The 21,431-nt window shown below is 44.2% G+C and overlaps 1 protein-coding gene and 1 long non-coding RNA gene across 5 annotated transcripts in view; one reads left to right on the top strand and one right to left on the bottom strand.

Annotated features, from left to right (window-relative positions):
* The window catches only part of Ddx59 (DEAD-box helicase 59), a 27,249-nt gene extending 10,301 nt beyond the window's left edge, over positions 1–16,948 (bottom strand). For 2 of the 4 annotated variants that reach the window (XM_021160481.2, XM_021160489.2), the window contains exons 1-4: positions 16,796–16,905; positions 14,788–15,590; positions 12,578–12,745; positions 7,117–7,206 (exon numbers count right to left, since the gene is read on the bottom strand). In XM_021160481.2, the coding sequence (XP_021016140.1) occupies positions 7,117–7,206; positions 12,578–12,745; positions 14,788–15,579 (1,050 nt within the window). In that variant the 5' untranslated portion in view covers positions 15,580–15,590; positions 16,796–16,905. Of the gene's footprint in view, positions 1–7,116; positions 7,207–12,577; positions 12,746–14,787; positions 15,591–16,795 lie in introns of all 4 variants that reach the window. The other 2 variants (XM_021160471.1, XM_029482803.1) reach the window with 2 other exon arrangements.
* On the top strand, positions 16,700–20,315 carry LOC110292864. The gene is made up of 3 exons (XR_002377754.1): positions 16,700–17,370; positions 18,554–19,064; positions 19,401–20,315. It is a non-coding gene; the product is annotated as an uncharacterized LOC110292864 (long non-coding RNA).
* The last annotated feature ends 1,116 nt before the right edge of the window (positions 20,316–21,431 follow it).

Below are 21,431 nucleotides of genomic sequence, written 5' to 3'. Positions count from 1 at the left end.
CTTCTTGAGTTTCATGCGTTTAGCAAATTGTATCTTATATCTTGGGTATCCTAAGTTTTGGGCTAATATCCACTTATCAGTGAATACATATTGTGTGAGACACAATACTATTTATACTACAAAACAATGTAAGCAGTGTAGTCAGGAAATTAATTAAGCTGGAGACCAGTTTATACTGTGATCCTAGCACTCAGGAAGCCAAGGCAGGTGGACTGAGTTCAAGGTCAGAGTACAGAGCTGCAGAGTAAAGCCCTGAAATGTTACACTGCTGCTGTGGAGAAGCCCAGGGAGTTGTGTGTATGGGGCCTGGGGGTTCAATTTTGCTTTCAATGCTGAGACTCTAACCCAGGCCTCTGCACATGCTAGTGTCCCACTATTGAACTACATCTGTTGGCCTTAGATTTTGGAGACAAGATTTTGATATGCAGGCTGGGCTGGCCTTGAATTCATGATCTTCTAGCCTTAGCTTTCAAATGCTAGGTTTACAGGCATGATCCACCATGGCTGTTATGGATCACTTTTAGATTTTCAGAATTTTATTTCCTTCTAGCCATGGATGTCCTATATAACAAACTTACTTTAAATTAAAAAAATTAATGTTGGGGATACTTATGGTTTTAATTCTTCAAATTTCATGCCAAGACTTTACCACTAATGTGGGTTGGTGTCCTCTGTTACAATCTGTCCACCAGAAGTATTTTCATCCGAATCGCAGCATAAACATCACCTTCCCAGTCAGCCTGTGGTGAACAATCTAAGGAAGCCCACAGGTTGTCCTTGCCATATTGCATGGATAGGTACACTTGCCACAGCTCCATGGGCAGAGCTCATAAGCATCCCTTTCCACTCTATCCACTACACCAACGACAACTGGCACGCCAAAAGCCCTTTATAAACACACAGACAACTTTAACTCTAAGCACTAAATAAGACCCAATTATGTAACAAACAGCGTATCAGTGTCCCAAACCTCTCAAATCTAGGAATCACCTGGAGTGAGGTTTTCAAGACCCCTGGGCTGCTGAAACAGACTATCCCAGTGAGAAAGGCAGACGAGATAACACTCGCCGGGCACACTGGGCAGTAGTTCTATGGTTCTGTTCACTTGTTTGTTGTTTCCGTTTATTTGGAGATACGGCTTCCCAGGCAGCCCAGGCTGGTTTGAATTTGTTTATTTTATGTGTATGAGTATTCTGCCTGCATGCAAGTCTGTGCTCCATGTACTTGCCTGGTATCTGTGGACGTAAGAAAAGGGTGTTGGATCCCTTAGTACTGGAATTGAGAATGGTGTGAGCCACCAGGTGAGTGCTGAGAACTAAACCCAGGACCTCTGTAAGAATAGCAAGTGTTCTTAACTACTGAGCCATCTTTCCAGTGCCCTCAGACTGGCTTTGAACCCACCCTCCAGCACCAGCCTACTGTTACAGGCCAGTACATACTGTTCCCCACATGGTTTTTATCACTAGGCCAAGCTGGGCAGGTCTGTGCTTGGTTACTGTGATATAGCCAGCTTCGCAGTACAGAGAGCATGTACAGTCTGCAGCCTGTCTAACAGAGCAGAAAGAAGGAAGGCTGTACCCCCATCCAGAGGGATGGGGACAGTTTCAAAGTCCCTCATCTGAAGCAGAGAGGAAAGAGCAGGATGGGGTTGTGGGACTATTCTAGGGCAAAGGGAAGGCCTGACAAGAGACACAGATGGTGACAGGTGCAGAGGTCTCAAACTGCAAGGGATTATGAGTCCTGGCCCTCCTCTCGCAGCAGTCATCACCCCTCCTTACAGTCTCACTCTCAGTTCCTGTCACTCTGCTGACTGACTCAGCGGCCAGCTTCACACACCAGGCTCTCAGCTCTGTCTTCTCGGCTCACTTCCCTCCAGCCTTCTCTTGGAGGACCAGACATCACAGACTCCAGTGCACTCCTTGTGCACGGAGAAAAGCATCCCCTTTGTCTGCTGTTCACAGCAAGGCCAAGCTCAGACAATATTACCAGGACCCACATTTACTCGGTTACCCTTTCTAAAATTAAAGGCACAGCTATAATTTCTGGAGTCACCTCTCCAGCTGCCTTCTTTCCCCATATGCCATATGTCATCAGAAGCCTCATAAATGATTACTTTACAGGGACTCTCAGATTTAACCCTTCAGTCCCCGGGGCCTCCACCCTGCCCTTGACCTCCTCACTCCTTGGCTGGTTTGCTGGATGCCTGGTCTCTGGGTCCTTCCTCTTTAAATCTCATGTACCTAGCAGGGAGATTGCCTCCCTAAAACACCACTTTTACCATGCTACGCCCAACGCGTAATTTAGAAGGCCTCATTGTCTCCCACATCAGATCCACAAGCTCCTGCCTCCCGTCAGGGCCTCTATAATTTGACCCCACCCTGGCTACCCAACTCCACTTCCTGCTGCTGCTCAGGAAGAATTCCTCCAGCTCCTGGCTCTCCTTCCTTCTCCTCGACAAGTCACTTGGGCTTTCTGACTGTTCATCTCACTGGAATATTTCACCTGTCCTCTGGTTTTTACATTTTTTTCTCATCTTCTAAGGAGCAGTTCAAATCTCATTACTATTTTTTAATAGCGTGAAAAACACTCACTCTCTTAATTCTACACCTGACCTTAACTGTCCTGGACAATTAGCATATCATATGCATAATACAGTAGTTTATGTTACAGCAGTTTTCCCTTCTAGTTGACAAGCTATGGCTATCAGACACTTTCCAACCTTTACCTGTTGTGTGGAAACCAGTCACATCCAGCCACCGTTCTCCTCTTCTAATATATCTTTTTTAATGGTGTAATAGATAGAACCCAACATCTTGCAAATGCTAGGCAAGTACTTTACAATCCATTTATACCCACAATCCTTTTTAAAAAGGATTTATTTTTAGCCTATGTGTACTGTGCTTGTCTGCATGTATGAATGGGTACCAACTTGTGCCTGGTACACACAGAAACTAGAAGGTGTCAGATCCCCTGAGACTCAGTCATAGACAGCTAAGAGCTCCTTTGTGGGTACTGGGAATCAAACCTGGGTCCTCTATGAGAGCAGCAGATCCTCTTCATCTATAGAGTCACTCACATCTCCTTCCCCCAGTCCTTGATGGTTTGAATCAGAGTAACTTTCTAACTCATGCTGCTCCTGAACCTGAGGTCCTTCTGCCTCTGCTTCTCTAGGCGTGTGTACTCGTGTCTGCGTGTGTGTGGTGTTCCTGGAGATGGACCTGTATACGTACAGACATGTATGCCTGTGTGATGGCCACAGGTCCACCTCGGGTGCCATTCACCCTGGTTTTCATTGTGGTATCTCCCAGTGGCCTAAAGCTTGCCAAGCAGGGAAGACTGGCTGGCCCTTCTGCCTGTCTCCACTCCCCAGCTCTAGGAAGACATTGAGTGTGCACTACCACACTTAGTATGGTAGGATCTCGGGTATCCCACTGACTAGGACATCTTCACTAACTGAGATCTCTCCTCAGCCCCACATCTGGGTTTTTGTTTCTGTTTTATCGTCTTGGTTTTCTTGAGGCCCAGTGTTGCTATTTGTGTAATCTAGACTGGTCTTGACTTTATGATCCTCCTGCCTTTGGCACTTCAGTAAGGCATAGGTAGAGGTATATGCCACCATACCACTCTGGTGATTTTCATACTGCTACAGTTGTACAGGTTAGTTTCAAAAGATCATATTGGCCCCAAAGCCAGAAAGGTCATCAGATCCCTTGAAACTGGGATTACAGACTGTTGTGAGCAGCAATGTAGGTGCTGGGAATTGAACCTGGGTCCCCTGGGAGAGTAGTCAGTGCTCTTCACCACTACTGCTGTTTTAGAGAAAATATTTGCCAATCATTGGACTATACTGCTTATGTAAGTACTTTTTTTTTTTTTTTTAGTAAAAATGTTGTTTATTTATTTATTTGTGATGTGTGTGTGTGTTGTCTGTAGGTTACAGAACAGCTTGTTGGAGTTTGTTCTCTCCTTCTACCATGTAGATTCTGGAGACTGAACTCAGGTCATCTGGCTTGAGGCTTGGCAGGAAGTACCTTCACCTGCTGAGCCACCTTACCAGTCCCTATTTGAGTATTTCTGTGTCTCGGTAGACAGTATAATGTCCTTGCCTTTATTTCAAGTGTATGCTTTTCTTCTCAAAATTTCAGTATTACGTAGGTTTGAATCACAATGAAAATATTTCTGCAATTATATCTAAAATGCCTGGAGTTGGTTAATCGGTACATTGACAGCATTCCTGTGCTAACTTCTGCACAAACAACTGATAAGGCTGTTTGCCAGCTCTTTCCCTCTGAGCTACAAAGAAACCACACCCCTTAATACTGAGGCACTGGGGCAGGAGCTTCAGACACTCCACACACAACCAGATACTTCTTTTGCATCATAATGGTCCAGGATGGCTGACGTGCCGCACCAAAGTTAAAAGTGCTGTGAAGAAGAGGTAGAGTGCGGCCACCCTGACCTCTACCCACAGCCTCAGGGGGCGCTGACTCAGCACACCTTTCAAAGGATTCCGGCACATTATTTTTCATTTCCTTTGGACATCTTAGACTACCAGACACTGTCCAACATTGCTCATCCTCACTCCTGCTCTGTAAGATTAAACAGCTTGCCCAAGTTCTCTCAGCAGCTGACTCAGACAGAGGTAGATGCCCACAGCCAAATAGTGGATGGAGCTTGGAAGAATAGGAGGAAGGATTGTGGACCCAGGAGGGAATAGGAACTCCACCAGAAGACCGACAGAGTCAACTAACCTGGACCCTTGGGGAGTCTCAGAGTCTGAACCACCAACTAATGAACATCCACAGGTTGGACCTAGGCCTTCTCCTCCCCACACAAATGCAGCAGCTGCCTTCATGTGGGTCCTGAACGACTGGAGTGGGGACTATCCTAAAAGCTGTTCCCTGTACTGGGATACGTTCTACTAGCTGGGCTGCCTTGTCTGGCCTCAGTGGGAGAGGAAGCTCCTAGCCCTGCAGAGGCTTGAAGTGCCAGGGTGAGGGATACCCGGGGGATCTGTGCACTCAGAGGAGAAGGGTGGAATGGGAGAAGGTTTGTGGGAGGAGGTGATCGGGAATGGGGCAGTGAGTGGGATGAAAAGTGAATACGTAAAAATAATAAATTAATTAATAAATTGAATTAAAAAAAAGTTCAAACCCTGACTTTGAGAGTCTGGGCTCCATCATCTATCTCTACATGCATGAAGGTGTCCCCTGCTGTCTGCTGGGACAAGGGCACACCAGGTGACCACTGGTCAGAGCCTGCCTCACACCTTTACCACCAAATCTCGGCTGTCACTGCTGGTGGGGAACATGAAGGAAAATGTGCTCTGGATGCAAGCATGGTATCTGCCCAGTTCTCATGCTTGTCTGCATGATGTTACGTGGTATAGTCCATCCGGTGGTGATGATGATGGTGGTGGTGGTGGTGGTGGTGGTGATGGGGATGGTGATAATGATGATGAGGAGGAAGATATAAGCCTGGCAGGGATGGATTAGGGTACAGGTACTACAAAAGCCTGGTGACCTGAGTTCAATCCCTGGACCCCATGACAGAAGAAAGGAACCAGCTTCTAAAAGTTGTCCTCTGACTTCCACACAGGTGTCATGGAATGCATGGTCCTGTGCACATACTCACGTATGTACACACATGCACATATACAACAGTAATAATAATAATATTATTAAATTAAAAACCATAGGGTAGTCAAGATGGATCAGTGGTAAAGGTGCTTGCTTCCAATCTTAAAAACCTGAGTTTGATCTCTGGAACCCACATGCAGAGGACAGAACCAGCTTCTACAAGTTGTCCTCTAACCTTGACACTCATACATGGCAAGTACATGAGCACATACACACAGTAAGTAAAAAAATACACACACACACAGACCTATATTATTATTATTATTATCATCATCATCATCACCATTATTACATGGACTATATATACCACATAACATCATGCAGACAAGCATGAGAACTGGGCAAATGCTATCCCTGTACCCAGGGCACATATACATAGTAAGTAAAATAATAAACACACACATATATACATGTGTGTGTATATGTGTGTGTACATATATAATAAAACAATGCACTTACTTTATTTTATACTTCAGAGCTATAAAATGCCTCTCTGATATATTAACGATAAGAACAAAAGTTTCCCAACCACTATACCAATGCCCATATAGAAAAGAACTCTCTCTCAAATACCATTCAAATATCAACTATTAGCTACTTATATAGTTCCTATAAGTAGTTATTGCCATTGACTATTTTAAACGTCAGGAAGCATAAAGCATCTTGAGACTGGAAGGGTAGCTCAGTGGCTGCCTGCTTGCTTACTATGCAGAAGGTCCAAGGGTCAATTCCTGGGACGGCAAAACCAAGCAAAATGCACCAAGGCCCACCACCTTGTCTTGGAGATTACAGTACCCAGGGAATTTGGGAGTTCTTCACTAGGGAAAGATAGCTTTGGTTTAACAGAATGAATCAAGCCTTAGTTTAACTTCAGTGTATATAGACGCCAGCTTAAGACCCGGAAGGGTAAATTTTCACAAATCCCTGGATCTTTTTTTTTCATTCAGAGAAAATGTTCTGAATAAACAATAATATTACATGGTTATGATATACTTTTAAATAAATGATATAAAATCCAACTGGTTTTAATGTGTGTAGTGTATGTGTGCTTACAAGTAAGTACACATACAAGTGAGTCTATATGCATGTGAAGGCCAGAGGTTGACAGTGACCATCTTTCTCAGTCACTTTCCACTTCATTTTACACACTGATTTTTCTATGTATGTGCATGGCTGTGTGTAAGGATGCATGTGTGGAGGTCAGAGGATAGCCTCGGTGCTAGGCCCTCACCTTCCACCATTGAGGAGTGTCTCTCTCACTGTTATTGCTGCTAGTGCTAGCTGTGTGTAAGGATGCATGTGTGGAGGTATAACTGGCTGTACCCATTGGCCAGTGCACTGCAGGGATCTTGCTGCCCTCCTAGCACTGCGGTTTCAGACGTGCACATCCATGCCCAGCCTTGGTGTGAGCTCAGGTCATGCTTGTACAGCCAACGCCCCACCTCCTGACTAACGTTCTTTAAACATTACTACTTACTTCGTCTACTACGACAATTTTTATGCCACTGAGTGATACGGAGCTCTGTTTAATTATATCCAGAAGTCGTCCAGGGGTTGCTATGATAACCTAAATAAAAAGGTAAAGATGAATTTAAAGTTAGATAATATTCATTTATTTATTCAATCTTTGTCATTTTTTCCCCTTTTTTCTTTTTCTTTTTTGGTTTTTTGAGACAGTTTCTCTGTATAGCCCTGGCTGTCCTGGAACTCACTTTTTAGACCAGGCTGGCCTCGAACTCAGAAATTCGCCTGCCTCTGCCCCCAAGTGCTGGGATTAAAGGTGTGGGCCACCATGCCCGGCTCCCTTTTTTCTTTTAACCAGGGATTTTACTATGTATCCCAGGCTTGCCTTGAACTTGTCATCCTCCTGCCTCTACCTTCTGCATGTTGGGATTGTAGGTGTGCACCACCATACCTGGCCTTTTATTCTATTTTTACTGAGTACCTACTGTATCTATATACTATGTCAAGTACCTCTATGGCTAAGTCATTCACAGTTTCTGCTCTCAATCTGTAGTCTACAGGAAGAAACAGATAATGTAAGTGTCATTGTGATACATCTGATGTACAATAAGTGGAGAAGTCTGCCTAGAACATAAAGATGAGTCTAGAGGATCAATGAGAGGAAGGTGAGTGGTTCAAAAGCAACAACACAGGCAGAAGAGATAGCTCAGCAGTTAAGAGCACTGACTGCTCTTCCAGAGGTCCTGAGTTCAAATCCCAGCAACCACATGGTGGCTCACAACCATCTGTAACAGGATCCGATGCCTTCTTCTGGTGTGTCTGAAGACAATGACAGTATACTCACATATATATAAAATAAATAAATCTTTTAAAAAAGTAAAAACAACGACAACAAAAAGTACACCCATGTAGTCCCTGAAGTGGGTCTCTCTGCTAAAGGCTTCTTGAGAAAGGCAGAAATCCAGTGCTGATGGGAAATATAAGGCAAACAGGAACCTCCTTTAGTAGAGAATAAGTACTCAGAGATAATGGAGATTTTATCTAAAGCCAAGAAAACCAGCTCAAGGTTCTTCCACTGGTCAAATCAGGGTTAAACCAAATCACAACACAAGGCTACAGTCTTAAATACAACAGGAAACCTGATTCCACACTGTGAACACAATACATTTGTGTATCTCAAAGTACTTCTCCCAAAATATTTGCTAAACACAAAAGGGAAAAAATAAACTTTATAGTTAAAAGACAAGTTAGCATTCAGCAAGGCAGTGGTAGAGCTGGCTGGTGGAGTATGCGGGAGACAGGATGCGGGAGACAGGAGCTCCACCCCAGCACCTCAAGGAAGGAAATAGTAAAAGTTAGCCACCAAACAGGACGCAATGAAAAGGACAAGGTGGTATTTCTCTTTAAAATGGTTTGAAATCTGGACATGGGAGAGCACACGGGAAACTGCAGTGCTTCAGTGCTGAGTCAGGAGTACTGCCATAAGTCTGAGAGCAAGAGGGAGAGAGAGTCGGGGTTGGGGTGGGAGCTGGCTCTGCAGGTAAGAGCACTGGCTGTACACGGATGAGGACCTGAGTTCCCGTCTTCAGCACCCACAGAAGTTGGCTATGGCTGCCTCTGTGTCCGTGATCCCAGCAGCGTGGACCTCTAGCTTCAGTAAGAAAGCCTGTCTAAGGGAAGAACCCAGAGTGTGACAGAGCAGGACACCTGGTGTTCTCCTCCAGCTTCTGCAAGTGCACAGGAGTACACACCTGCACACACATGTGCACATACATCGAACATACGCACTATGTACATACAAAAGTTAAGAAAAAGAACAGAAGCCGGGCGTGGTGGCGCACACCTGTAATCCCAGCACTCGGGAGACAGAGGCAGGAGGATTTCCGAGTTCGAGGCCAGCCTGGTCTACAGAGTAAGTTCCAGGACAGCCAGGGCTACACAGAGAAACCCTGTCTTAAAAAAGAAAGAAAGAAAGAAAGAAAAAGAACAGAATGAAAGGACTGCTCAGTGGTTAGGAGCACTTGCTGTTTATAGCACACACATGCTGGCTCACAACTCCAGATCCTCTGCACCAGGCACGCTCACATGCATATACGTATAGGCAGGCAAAACACTTTTTTAAAAAGTCTGAAAGAACAAAAATCATAGCAACAACAAAAAGAAGAGACCTGTGATTCTTAGAAGTGTCAAAATTATGAAAAAGAAAATGCAAAGCCTGAAGAGCCACCAGACTGAAGAGGACAGAGATGTGATGCCTTACCTTCTTTTCCCGTTGCTGTAATAAATACCCCAGTAAGACAGCTTAAGGGATAAAGAGACAGTTCTGGGTCTCAACTGGTGAGAACTTGGGCCAAGCTCTTAGCGATGAGGAGACCTAAGATTTATCTGCTCTGTGGAGGACAGCAGACAGTGTAGACTTCCCCAACCTATCCTCAGGCCTCTGAATAGTGTTCTAACAGCAGCAGCAGCAGCAGCAACAACAACAGCAACAAAGGCCTTGGAGCAGCGGCTCATACCATACCCACAATCAGAAAGCTAATGCTTTTTAGATTTTATATGATCCAGGATCCCTGCCCTGGGAATGGTCAAACTGCAATTAAGATGGGTCTTCCATAGTAATTAATATAATCAAGATAATCCCCCGGAGGCATCCCTAAACACCCATCTGTCAGGTGACCCAAGATCTTGTCGGGTTGACTACACTAACAATCACAGACAACATCCAAATACAATAAAAGATCCTGGTGTACCTATTTATTTTTTCAATGCCTACTTTTTGAAATATGCTTATACTGTAGGATCCCTGATATGGGCATCCCCACTCTAGTCCAGGGATAGGGTGCACCCNTGAACACGCAAGAATCCTTCTTGTTGCAATACACACGAGGCTTTATTGGCAGAGCTCTGGGCCAACACCTACCTCACACAGGAGGCAGGGGAGTTGACCCCGAGTCTCCAAAGCTAGGGGTTTTTATGGAAGAAAAAGGGATAGGAGTACGAGGAATTTCAACAAAGGTATGGGATTGGCTCATTCAAACATTAATAGTAAGATTACATGTCAGCAAAAGGGCATCAGGACTTTGTTCCTGTGGGCTGGGGGCTTATCTTTGTTCACATAGCAACCAGTTGTTGTATGACATTACCCCGGCGCCAAGGGGCAGTAGACAGAGGGGAGGTTCCGGCCAGATGGTGTCGACTCAGACAAGATAGCCTTGCCTGCATCCTTGCATTCTTTTTCATCTTTACAGTCAAGAGCCCTGCCCTGGCATCTGGGCTCATAGACAACTCTTTTACATGAATCACAAGTTACAAAATCTCATTTTCCTTCAATACTCTAGGCCAGGATGGCCTTAGCTTTCAATCTTCGCACCTCAGAAGTCATAGTGCTAGAATTAGAGGTGTTGCCACTACTTGGAACTTCAACAGGATTCTTGTGCTAGTGGGGCAGAGTGTGTACAGGGAGGTGGAGAATTATTGAAATGTGAGTGGGCCCAAAAGTGCAGATGACATGATAATTTCTGATCTATACTAATATGTCAGTGTTAACTTCCTGAATCCAGAATTGCATTCTAGATATGCAGAATAATATCCATGGTTGTAGGATTCACATTCTCAAGTATACAGGAGGGATGGCAGATCAAGTCAGAAACTTACTTCCATGAAACCCAGGAGAAAAGTTTCTTATACTGTACTGGCTTCTTCTGTTCAAGTTGAAGATTTTTTTTTTAAAGTATGAAAATACTGTATCCAGTCATCTAAATATCTGAATGCTGAAATCTGCAGATTATCATCAATGTATTAACTATTTTTTTCCAAAAACAAAAATGGAGCCAGTTAGATGGACCAAGCTCAGCCCTCAGAGGCCTGAGGAGGATGGCCTGAAGTTGGAGGCCAGCAAACATACACGGAAGACTGACCTCCAAGGCTAGCTATTTAAAGGTGCTTAAAACTGTACCTACATGTCTACATGCATCAAGCATAATGTTTCGGTGTGCTGCAGTAAAAATAGGTCAAACGTTTATAAGAGACTCTAGGAAGCTCTACTAACCCAATTCAATGTTCATAAAGCATTTTAATGGTTTACCTTATAAATATATACTGCTGAACTTATAATTCTTCACTAGCAAAATGTTACTTTTTTCTGTTTTATTAGTGGAGGTCTACAAGGAATATCAATGATCCAATTCCCCACTTATTATCAATAGGCAGTATCTTACAAGTGTATTTTACATGGTTTTGTTTTGTTTTTGAGACAGGGTTTCTCTGTATAGCCTTGGCTGTCCTGGAACTCACTTTGTAGATCAGGCTGGCCTCGAACTCAGAAATCTACCTGCCTCTGCCTCCCAAGTGCTGGGATAAAGGCATGCACCACCAATGCCTGGCCATATTTTACATGTTTTAAATCTGCCAAACACATCTGATAAGATGTATTGTAATATGATAGGTATTAGCAGAGGTTTTTAAATACTGCAGTGTTCTCATTCCCATTGGTGAGTACCTGTTGTCTCTTCTTCACATAGTGATCCCTGGCATCTCAGCTCCTCCCTCGGAACTTTATAACCTCCCTGCCATCTCAGAAACTATAAAAGGTAATAGCAGGGGACCCCAGGACCAATGGCAGCACTTGGGCTACCATCCACTTTTCCTGGTCGGCCCCTGTGCCAACCTTCTCTTAAGCTGAAGTGACAAGCATGTACCACCATTCTAACTTAAGAAAACCGGGGCTCACCAAGCAAAGTGTCGACAACACTGTTAGCAAGTGAGAAGGCCACAATTAGACACACTGCTTTCATGTATCAGAAAACACAGAGTACCGACAGTACCTTGAAGGGTAGCAGAGCGGGTAAAGGAAGGTTCTAGCTGGGGCAATTATTATTTACTGGCTATGAACACTTATGTAAACCCCAGCTTCTGAGATCTGCCTTCTCAGCCATGGAAGACAGGATATGGAAACCTACGTCCAGGGCAAATACGGTTACATGAAATGTGCAGGAGAATGCTCAACAGAGCTTAGTATACAACAGAGCTTAGTATACAACAGAGCTTAGGTATGCAGTGAATTCTATTCTATTCTTTTTCTACATAAAATGAACCCTTTGCTTTAGGGTTTTTTTGTTTGTTTGCTTGTTTGTTTTTTGAGACAAACTCTCACTCTATAGCACATCCTGGCCTAGAACTCACTCTGTAGCTCAGGCTAATTATAATAAACTCTCAGCAATACTCCTGCTTCAGTCTCCAGCACTGGGATTGCAGACATGAATTACTAGACCTGGCTATAAAATTAACTTTGGGGGTGGGGGGGAAGACTTTGTAGACAAAAAACTAAAAGCTAACTAAAATGACACCTTCAAGAACATGTGTGTGCACATGCACGCATACATGGACACACACACACACACACACACACCACACATGCAGTGGTTCCTCTGCTCTTTACAAAACCTTCCTAGGCCTTCTCCCAAGCAGGTGCTTACCTTGACATGCTGCCGTAAGCGATAGAGCTGTGGGGGCAGAGGCAAGCCCCCCACGAGAAGCACTGTCTTCATGCGAGGCAGACCACTCATCAGTTCCTTGGCCTGCCTCTCTATCTGAATGGCCAGTTCTCTTGTCGGTGTGAGAATGAGTGCGGATGGAGTTTTATCCTGAGAAGAGGGGAAAAGTAACTTAGAAACCCCGGCAATTAACTTCTGCCGAAACAAACTGTGCCCTTCACCGCGACACCATCAGCCCCAGTGAGGAGCCTTTTGCTCGCTCACGCCATGCAGATTTTTCCTCCAAAAATGATCAGAACATGACCCATTTCTTACACAACTTAGATGTACAGCTAAAGACCGAGAGTGAGGAGGGCGTACACAGCACACAAGGCAAGAAGGGTGTGCTCACATCTCTAGTCATCTTCTTGCACGGCGGAATCTCCTGGTCACCGTGAAGACCCACCAAAGCCTGGCACTTTGGTACCTCAATTCTTCCCTCTCTGCTCTCACATATTTATATCTTTCTTTGGCCAAAGGACTGACGTTCATGTGTGGATACGTGAGAGGCGTCCACATCCTACTTTCTCCCTTAGCTCTGTTTAACCATCTTGTGTTTGAGCTGTGCCTTAGGAGTACGTTCCCCTCACCGTTTCCTCTACTGTTCCTTCTTTCCTTCCTCTCTCCCTACACTCCTCACTCTGCTTGCCACACGCAGAGCCCACAGGCTCACCAGGACAGGTAGGATATCCTCAATCCAGAAGTCTGAAACCAGAATGCCCTTTAAATACCAAGACTTTTGAGCACCAATGCAGCGTACAAAAGTTTCAGATCTTGGGGGCTGTAGGGAAGAGCACTGGCTTCTCTTGCAGAGGACCCAGGTTTCATTCCCAGCACCCACATGACAGCTCACCACCTCCTACAGCTCCAGTTACAAGAGATCCAGGATCCTGTTCTGGCCTCCAAGGACACAGGCACATATGGGGCACGCTGACATATAGTCAGGAAAACCCGTACACGTAAATGAAATTATAATTTTGTTTCTGGAGATTCAGATTCTGGAACACTTTGTATTTTGAATTTCTGAACCAGGGACGCTCAGCCAGTGAAGTCTATGCAAATGTTCTATAATTAGAAAAACTCCCAAATCTGAAATCCTTCTGGTTCCAAACCATTTCATATGATGACACTTGGCATGTACGAGGAAAATAAACATTCAGTATTTGTGAAATTGTGTGTGAAAATGCTTTATTCACTATTTCTCATTTTGTTTTGCTTAAGACGGGGGTCTTACTATGTATAGCCTAGGCCGCCTACAACCCTACAACCATCAGGCCCAGCAATACTATTTAAAGATGAACTGCGGGTTACACTTAAGAATATACTGCCGGGCAGTGGTGGCATATGCCTTTAATCCCAGCACTTGGGAGGCAGAGGCAGGTGGATTTCTGAGTTCAAGGCCAGCCTGGTCTACAGAGTGAGTTCCAGGACAGCCAGGGCTACACAGAGAAATCCTGTCTCGAAAAACCAAAAATAAAATAATATATATATGTGTGTGTGTGTGTGTATGTGTGTATAAAAATTAAAAAATAAGAATATACTTTAGGGGCTGGAGAGATGGCTCAGCAGTTAAGAGCACTGGCTGCTCTTTCAAAGGTCCTGAGATCAAGCGTAGCAACCACACAGGTGGCTCACAATCATCTATAACAGGATGTGATGCCCTCTTCTGTCATGCAGGCATACATGCAAATAGAGCATTCAACTCATATAACTAAATAACTCAATCAATACTTTAAAAAAAGAATATACCGTGACATGCTACAACTGCATTATAACTTTAATATGCAATGCCAGTTCCTCCAAACCCCCAGAGGCTTAGCTGACATAAGCTACGGCTCATCCATCTGGTAAGCAGGGTTTTGCCTGCAGATCAAAACTTTGTTCTTTTATAGAAAAGCTGCTAAAAATAAAATGTCTTGTAAGGAAATTAATTTTTAGACCTGCCAGGAAGAGAGATCTTTGGTTCAGCAATAAAAGGAATATTCTTTGAAATGATGTTTTCACACACAACACAAAGCAAAGCCACAGGCACCTTGGTGACTTAATTCGCAAATGCTAAGCAGCAGCGTGCAAGTTTATCAGTTACACACAATGAAACTCGGTAAATCCCACGTCTGTTTCTGAGAGGAAGACATGTCAGATCGGTAAATTACCTCAGAGAAAGCTCGGATAATAACAGGCAGGAGAAAAGCAGCTGTTTTCCCTGAGCCAGTGTCAGCGCTGGCCAGAATGTCCCTTCCCAGGAGCCCCACGGGAATCATCTGCATCTGGATGGGGGTTGGCACTTCGTAGCCTGATTTCTTCAAGTTCTGATTTAAGGTCTCGGGGAAGCCACAGTGCTCGAAGTCGATAATGGGCCTGGCAACGTCTTGTCCTTGAACTGAGATTCCTAGCTGCTGTTTAAGGGTTTCAATCTGGTCCTCCTTGAGGGTCACAATAAAGGGGTGCTCTTTGTAGACATAAAAGGCATCCAGTGGGGACTCTGGCTCGGCAGCCGCTCTCTGTGGGCTGCTGGGTCTTAACGATCCTTCCCCTTCCTTAACTTGTAGCAGATGCTTTGCTTTGCACTCCAAGCTACACACGTCTTCGTCCGTCTTGTCACAGATATACTCTCCATAACGACCGCAGACGACACAGACAGGCTCCCCAGGCTCTGGCCACCGCTGGGTTTTGGAAAACGACTTTACAGGCTCTTCAGATGGGTGGCTGTCTTTTACACCCTCATCAGGTCCTGTGGAAGAAACCTCAACCAACTGGCAAGAAGGACTATTGGTGATTGATGCACAGCCCGGCTTGTCTCCTGTGACAGCTTCCTCCGTGACTGATGTATCTCTGTCTCCCTCCAGCTGAAGGCCTCCTGCTTCTGGCTTGCTTTTTTTAGCTTCACCACTTTTGAGGTCATCATTAGAACTCCTCTTAATTTTCAAAGATCTTGGAACAAACATTCTTCAACATTCTGTTGAGGAAATTGCACCATGAGATATATTTTACCCTCAATTAAGCTCCCATGTTAGCCCATACGATGTTGTGTTAGAGAATTTTACTCAGGGCAATAATGAAGCCTTCATGTCCCTACTTAAGCCAATTTCTTCCACTTATCAATTTTCTCTGGGGGAAGGGATACAGTCTTTTTCCTCAGACACTGCCCTATGAAACATTGCCCACGGTTCCCCACAACCTTGCTGTGCACGCCACCTATTTCTGTTGACCCATCACTTGTACTGTTATGGAGCAGGTATTATAGAAATTCTACAGCATATCCTTCCATTGCATTTTCACACAAGAAGATACTTCACAATTAAGAATCTTAAAAAAATCAAAACAACAGCTCAAACAGGGGAAAATGCAATTATATTTATATACATAAGAGTGCTCATTCTCCGTCACTGTTTTTGCTAATCTTCACAATCTGGGAAAGTAGGTCACTGCAACCCTAAGTTCATATATATATATATATATATATATATATATATATATATAGTTTTTACATGATACATATATCAGGTAGCATAATCAATACATGTATATCAGCATATGTGTATGATTGGGAATGTACTTCAGTGGTAGAGTGCTTTGTTAGCACATGAGGGCCTGAGTTCCACATTCCAAAGAAAAACGCTGATATACACACACACAGAAGCAGATGAAAACTCCAGCCACCTAGGAAGAATTAAGTTTATTTATTCAAATAACAATTCCTAAGTGTTAGAAACCAAGTATTCTTGCTCTGGAGAACATTAGTGATTGGGGAAAGAATGTTTTAACATTTTGGGACTATGAAATATACTTAATTTTCTCAAAAACAAAACAGAACAAAACTTAAGAAATCGCTGGCTCCCATTTTCTATTAAAAAAAAACAAAAAAACAAGAAACATGGCACCCAAACCGCCTGGAGCTTCAGAGGAGCGGGAAAGGGTGGGGCGCTCGGGGCGGCAGAGCCGACAACCCCCTCCTCCGGCTCCAGGCAACGCCCGCATCCCGCGCATTCCCGCCCCCCCCCCCGCCCGCGGGCCCGCGCTCCAGGCGCGCGCACGTCACGAGGACCCCGGCGAGCGGCGTGACCTAGTCCGCAGCCGCCGTCCAGCGCGCAGGTTACGCCGGAGCACAGGAGCGGGAGCCGGAGGCCCGAGGCCCGAGCTGCCAGGGCGGCGCACGCTCACCCGCGCGGACCGGGCCGCGTCCGTTCCCACTCGGGCCGCTCCGGTCCAGGCACAGGGCCGAGCTTCCGGCCGAGTAGCCGGGAAGCTCCGCAATCCCAGCCAGGGTTTGAGGGCCCCGCGCCTGCGCGCGGCGGGAGGCGGAGCTTCATCTGGCCACGCCCTCGCGGTGACGCGCTGCAGAGGGCGGTGCACAGGGTAGCGGGCAGATGTGGGAATCCTTTTGGAAGGCTCTAGCATGGAGTAGGCTGGTGAGAAAGGATTGCCAGGAAGGGCGGGGGCCGCCACGCTTAGAAAGTGGGAAGTTTGAGTGGGCCAGAAAACCTCCTCCTGTCAGCTACTGAGAATAACTCGAGAATCCGAGCAACTTGATATGGCGTAGTTAATATGCCAAATATTCATAGCTGCAGCACTCCGCCCCGCGCTGTGTAAACCAAAACTAAAACCAACCTTCAGTCTCCCTGGTTCCAACGGGTGGCCTTCACGTTGCCAACTTCTGGAACAGCCTGACAGGGCCCAGGACTTGCACTTCTGTTGGGGTGGGGAGGAAGTAGGACAGGAGAAGCAGGGAAATAGAGGTGAGGTTTTGGGTGGTTTTTTTTAAAAGATACATTTCGACCCAATATTTGATGCATACAAAATTAAATTTACCAGCTACGTTAAGTGTGAAAATACTAATAAAACAAAACTCTGACTTTATGTTGGCATAGTAAATTAATAAACGCTAAAGCATTTCTGTATCTATCGGATTCTACTTGCTTCGTTATGGTGTGTGGGTGTGTGTTCAGCTTGCCATTTTTGGTAGATACATTTGGCTGACAATGTTTTGTTTACCTTTTGGGCGTTATAAAAATAATACATACCATATATATTTATGTATGTGTAGTCTTCCAGGATTTGCTTTTAAAAAAAAAAGATTTATTTTATTTATATGAGTACACTGTAACTGTCTTCAGACACACCAGAAGAGGGCGTCAGATCTCATTACAGATGGTTGTGAACTACCATGTGGTGGCTGGGATTTGGACTCAGGACCTCTGGAAGAGCAGTCAGTGCTAACCGCTGAGCCACCTTTCCAGCCCCAGTATTTCCTCTTTTAACTTTTTTTTTTCTATGATTCACTGAAATGTACTATAGAAATTAACTTTACTGATCAGATAAATGGGATATTGTTCCTGTTAAGACTGTATTTAGTTTCATACCACATGTGAATATGGGAGCACGTTACATCCTTTGTCTATAGGACATACAGTAAATGTGTGCATTTTTCTGAGTTTGAGGGTTATAAACTTGCACTAACTCTTACCTGAGTTTGCTGACATGTAATTTGCCTATTCCCAATATAAATAAATACTCACTTTTGAACTTAATGTGTATTCATAACTTTATTATTTTTTTCTTATTTTGGTCTTCTAAGAAAGGGTCTCATGTCTGGCATTAGACTCATTATGTACCAGAGCATGGCCCTGAACTCCTGATCTTCCTGCCTCCACCTTCCAAGTGCTGGAGTTAACTGGCATGTGCCACATGGCCAGATTGTATCTTTTTCCTTAAGTCTCCTCCAATCATATAAACTCCTGCCCCTACAAAGCCAGGTTGCACCCCTGGTAACTGTAAGCAAGGCCCCCAGATCACTGTCGTTACGTCTAATAGAGAGTCCCCTTTGTCCCTTGGAGGCGCACTGTAAAGTCAGAGGATTTAGAGGTGTTCAGCTTTGAATTTTTCTCTAAAATTTTTTAAAATTGTCTTTGTTACTTGCAGATGAAGGTCAGAGCACAACGTTGGGAAGCCAGTTCTCTCTGCCTTGGTGAGGTAGCATCTCTTGTTTCTGCTATGTTGTGCATTCCACATAGATCAGTGCCTCATTCTGCCATCATCAGAGAAAGTTTTCTTCAGAGAGAGCGACAGAGACAGAGACTCAATCTCCATCAAACCCCTCTTCTCAGGGCTCAGAGAGCCAGGGAGAAGAGACAGAAAGATTGTAAGAACCAGAGATGACCCTAGGAAAACTGTCTTCCAGACACAACAGCACTGACACATATATATGAACTCCTAGAAATAGGATGCTCAGGGCCTGAATAGGTTCAAGACAGATGGAGTCCTAGAACAGAGAAGCAAGAAGACATGAGCTCCTATCCCTAAGAAGCTGTCTCCAACTGATACCTGCTTGCAAAGAAAAAAATAACTTTCTCCATTGGAGTCTCACAGGGTGTACAAGCCAGCCACCCTTAACAGTATGTCCCATGCCCAGCAGTGGATGACCAGATCAATGGTATTTTTGTAGACGTTTTGTCTCATATTACTTTGTTTCTGCATTTTATGTCTAACTAGTCTTTTGCTTATATATTACAGTTTCTAGTTTTGTGTTATTATAGGTTTTGGGTTTTGTGTGTCTGTGTTCCCTTTTTTCTCTCTTTTTTAAAAATTCTGGTTTGTTTGCCTATTTGTTTCCAAAAAGAAAGAGAGAAAGAATGGGATATAGTTGGTGGGTGGGGAGTTGGGAAGGATCTGGGAGGAGCTGAGAGAGGGGAGAACAAGATCACAGTATATGGTATGAAAAATTATTTTCAATCAAAATAATAATTCTTATTTTATGTTTTGTTTATAGGTATTTTATTTGCATGTATGTCTGTAAACCATATGTGTACAGTGCCCACAGAGGCCAGAAGAGGATGTTAGAACCCCTACAACTGGAGTTACAGAAGGTTGTGAGCTACCATGTGGGTGCTGGGAATGGAATGTGGGCCTGGGAGAGCAGCCAGTGTTCTTAATCACTGAAACATCTTCTCCAGCCCCTCCCTATGCTTTCGGTTTTAAAGTTGACTTTGAAAAGAATCAGACTCTGAGAAGTTTTGACGAATGAAGCATCCCTGCTCTTCACATGGGCACAGTTCACGTGCTTGGAGCAGGATTTGTGTTGTTGAACAGTGTGAGGATACATTATAGCATCCAAAGGCAAGGCTGTCCTTTCACGTATCCACAGAGCAATGCTCAAATTTAGGTAATTTAACACCGAAGCAATACTATGGCTGTGATTCAGTCTCTATTTAAAATTTGCCAGTTGTAGTCTAAGGCAGGCTCTCCCTCCCCAGCCCAGGCTGGATTGAAACTCTAAACACTGGGATGCCAGGCCTGTTTCTCCACTCTGGGTTCTCTTCCTGCTTCCTTTATGGAGTCTTTTGACGAGTAAAACTTAACAAGTTTAATGTACTTAGGTTTGTCTGTCTCTTCTTCTGTAGCTAGCAACTTTGATGTCCAAAAAGCCTTGCATATCCTAAAATGAAGATGTCTTTTCTTAGGATTTTTGGGAAGCTTTCGTTTTCTCGTTTATAGTTAAATCATGGCTCCACGTTGGAGTTAGTTTGTGTTTGCTATGAAGTAAGGATCCACTTCTTGATTAGAATGGAGAGGATGTGGACTTCAGTTGCAAGAGGGTAGTTGACTGAATAGTAGTTATTAAGTAGGACCTTTTCTCAAATGACTGTCAATGCTACATCTGGGATGCATCAATGTTTCAAAATGCCCTAGAATGTTCCAGGGCCCATTATTCTCCCCTATGTCATCTCTCCCAATGCCATTACCACCCTGTCTTATTACTATAGCATTATCACAGGTTTTGCTAGCTGGAAGAACATGTTCCCCCACTTTGACTTTCTCTAGGAGTTTCTTAATTATCTTTAATTAATCTTCAGTACAGCTTAGAATCAGTTTGTCCTTTTTCAATGCCTCGATGTGATGATGGTGTTTGGAAACACAGTATTTCTACAGAATGGTGAATGTTGAAAAATGACAGCTAGGTCTGACAGCACACCGCCATGATCCCAGCACTCGGGAGGGTAAAGCGCAGGGCAGGGGTCAAGAATTTGAAGCCAAGATGTGGAGGAGGAAGAAGAGGAGGAGGAATTTAATAGGGCAAACCTCTTCCATCTTTTTGAATACTGATCTTCAGATCTGTTCATCAGTTTGCCTCAAGTCCATCAATGGTTAAAAATAGACCAGCCGCTTTCCATGAAGATGGTAGGTCTGTTCTAGCCCTTTACTTTTATAAACTTGAAGACCAGTATTAGAAAAGCAACTTAAACGTTCATGTATGTATATTTTAGGATTTTAGATTTGAATGCATACGCAAGAGTGCATTCAAATCCCGCTCCTGCCACGCTCCATACCCAAGCAGGAGAAATAATTTTATATCACTCTGCTGCATGTTCAACTGACTTTAAAACAGAAGCTCATTTTCCAGGGCTGTCCATGTCTTCACTGAAGAACTCTCTCTACCTAGGCATCATCAAGAAATTTAACGTACATTGTCATGTTTAATGTTCAGTATAATACTATATAGTAGAAATTTTATCCCCAACGTACTAATGAAGAAACGGGTTCTAGTATGTACACAACTTTCCATGGTCACACAATCCAAGGCCTGTGTCCTACATTCATTAGACTACAATGCTGTGCTGGTTGCTTTGTTACCTCATCATGAACTAGAGTTACTAGGGATGAGGAACCTCTATTGAGGAATGGCCTACATCAGACTGGCTTGTAGGCTGCCGGTCAGGGAATCAACTTGAGTAATGATTGATGTGAGATGGCCCAGCCCACTGTGGGTGGCACAAGAAAGTGAATGAAATAATTTTAGCCT

Source organism: Mus caroli, chromosome 1 (assembly GCF_900094665.2).
Source record: "Mus caroli chromosome 1, CAROLI_EIJ_v1.1, whole genome shotgun sequence".
NCBI classification, from domain to species: domain Eukaryota; kingdom Metazoa; phylum Chordata; class Mammalia; order Rodentia; family Muridae; genus Mus; species Mus caroli.
This window is presented reverse-complemented; position numbering and strand designations above follow the sequence as displayed.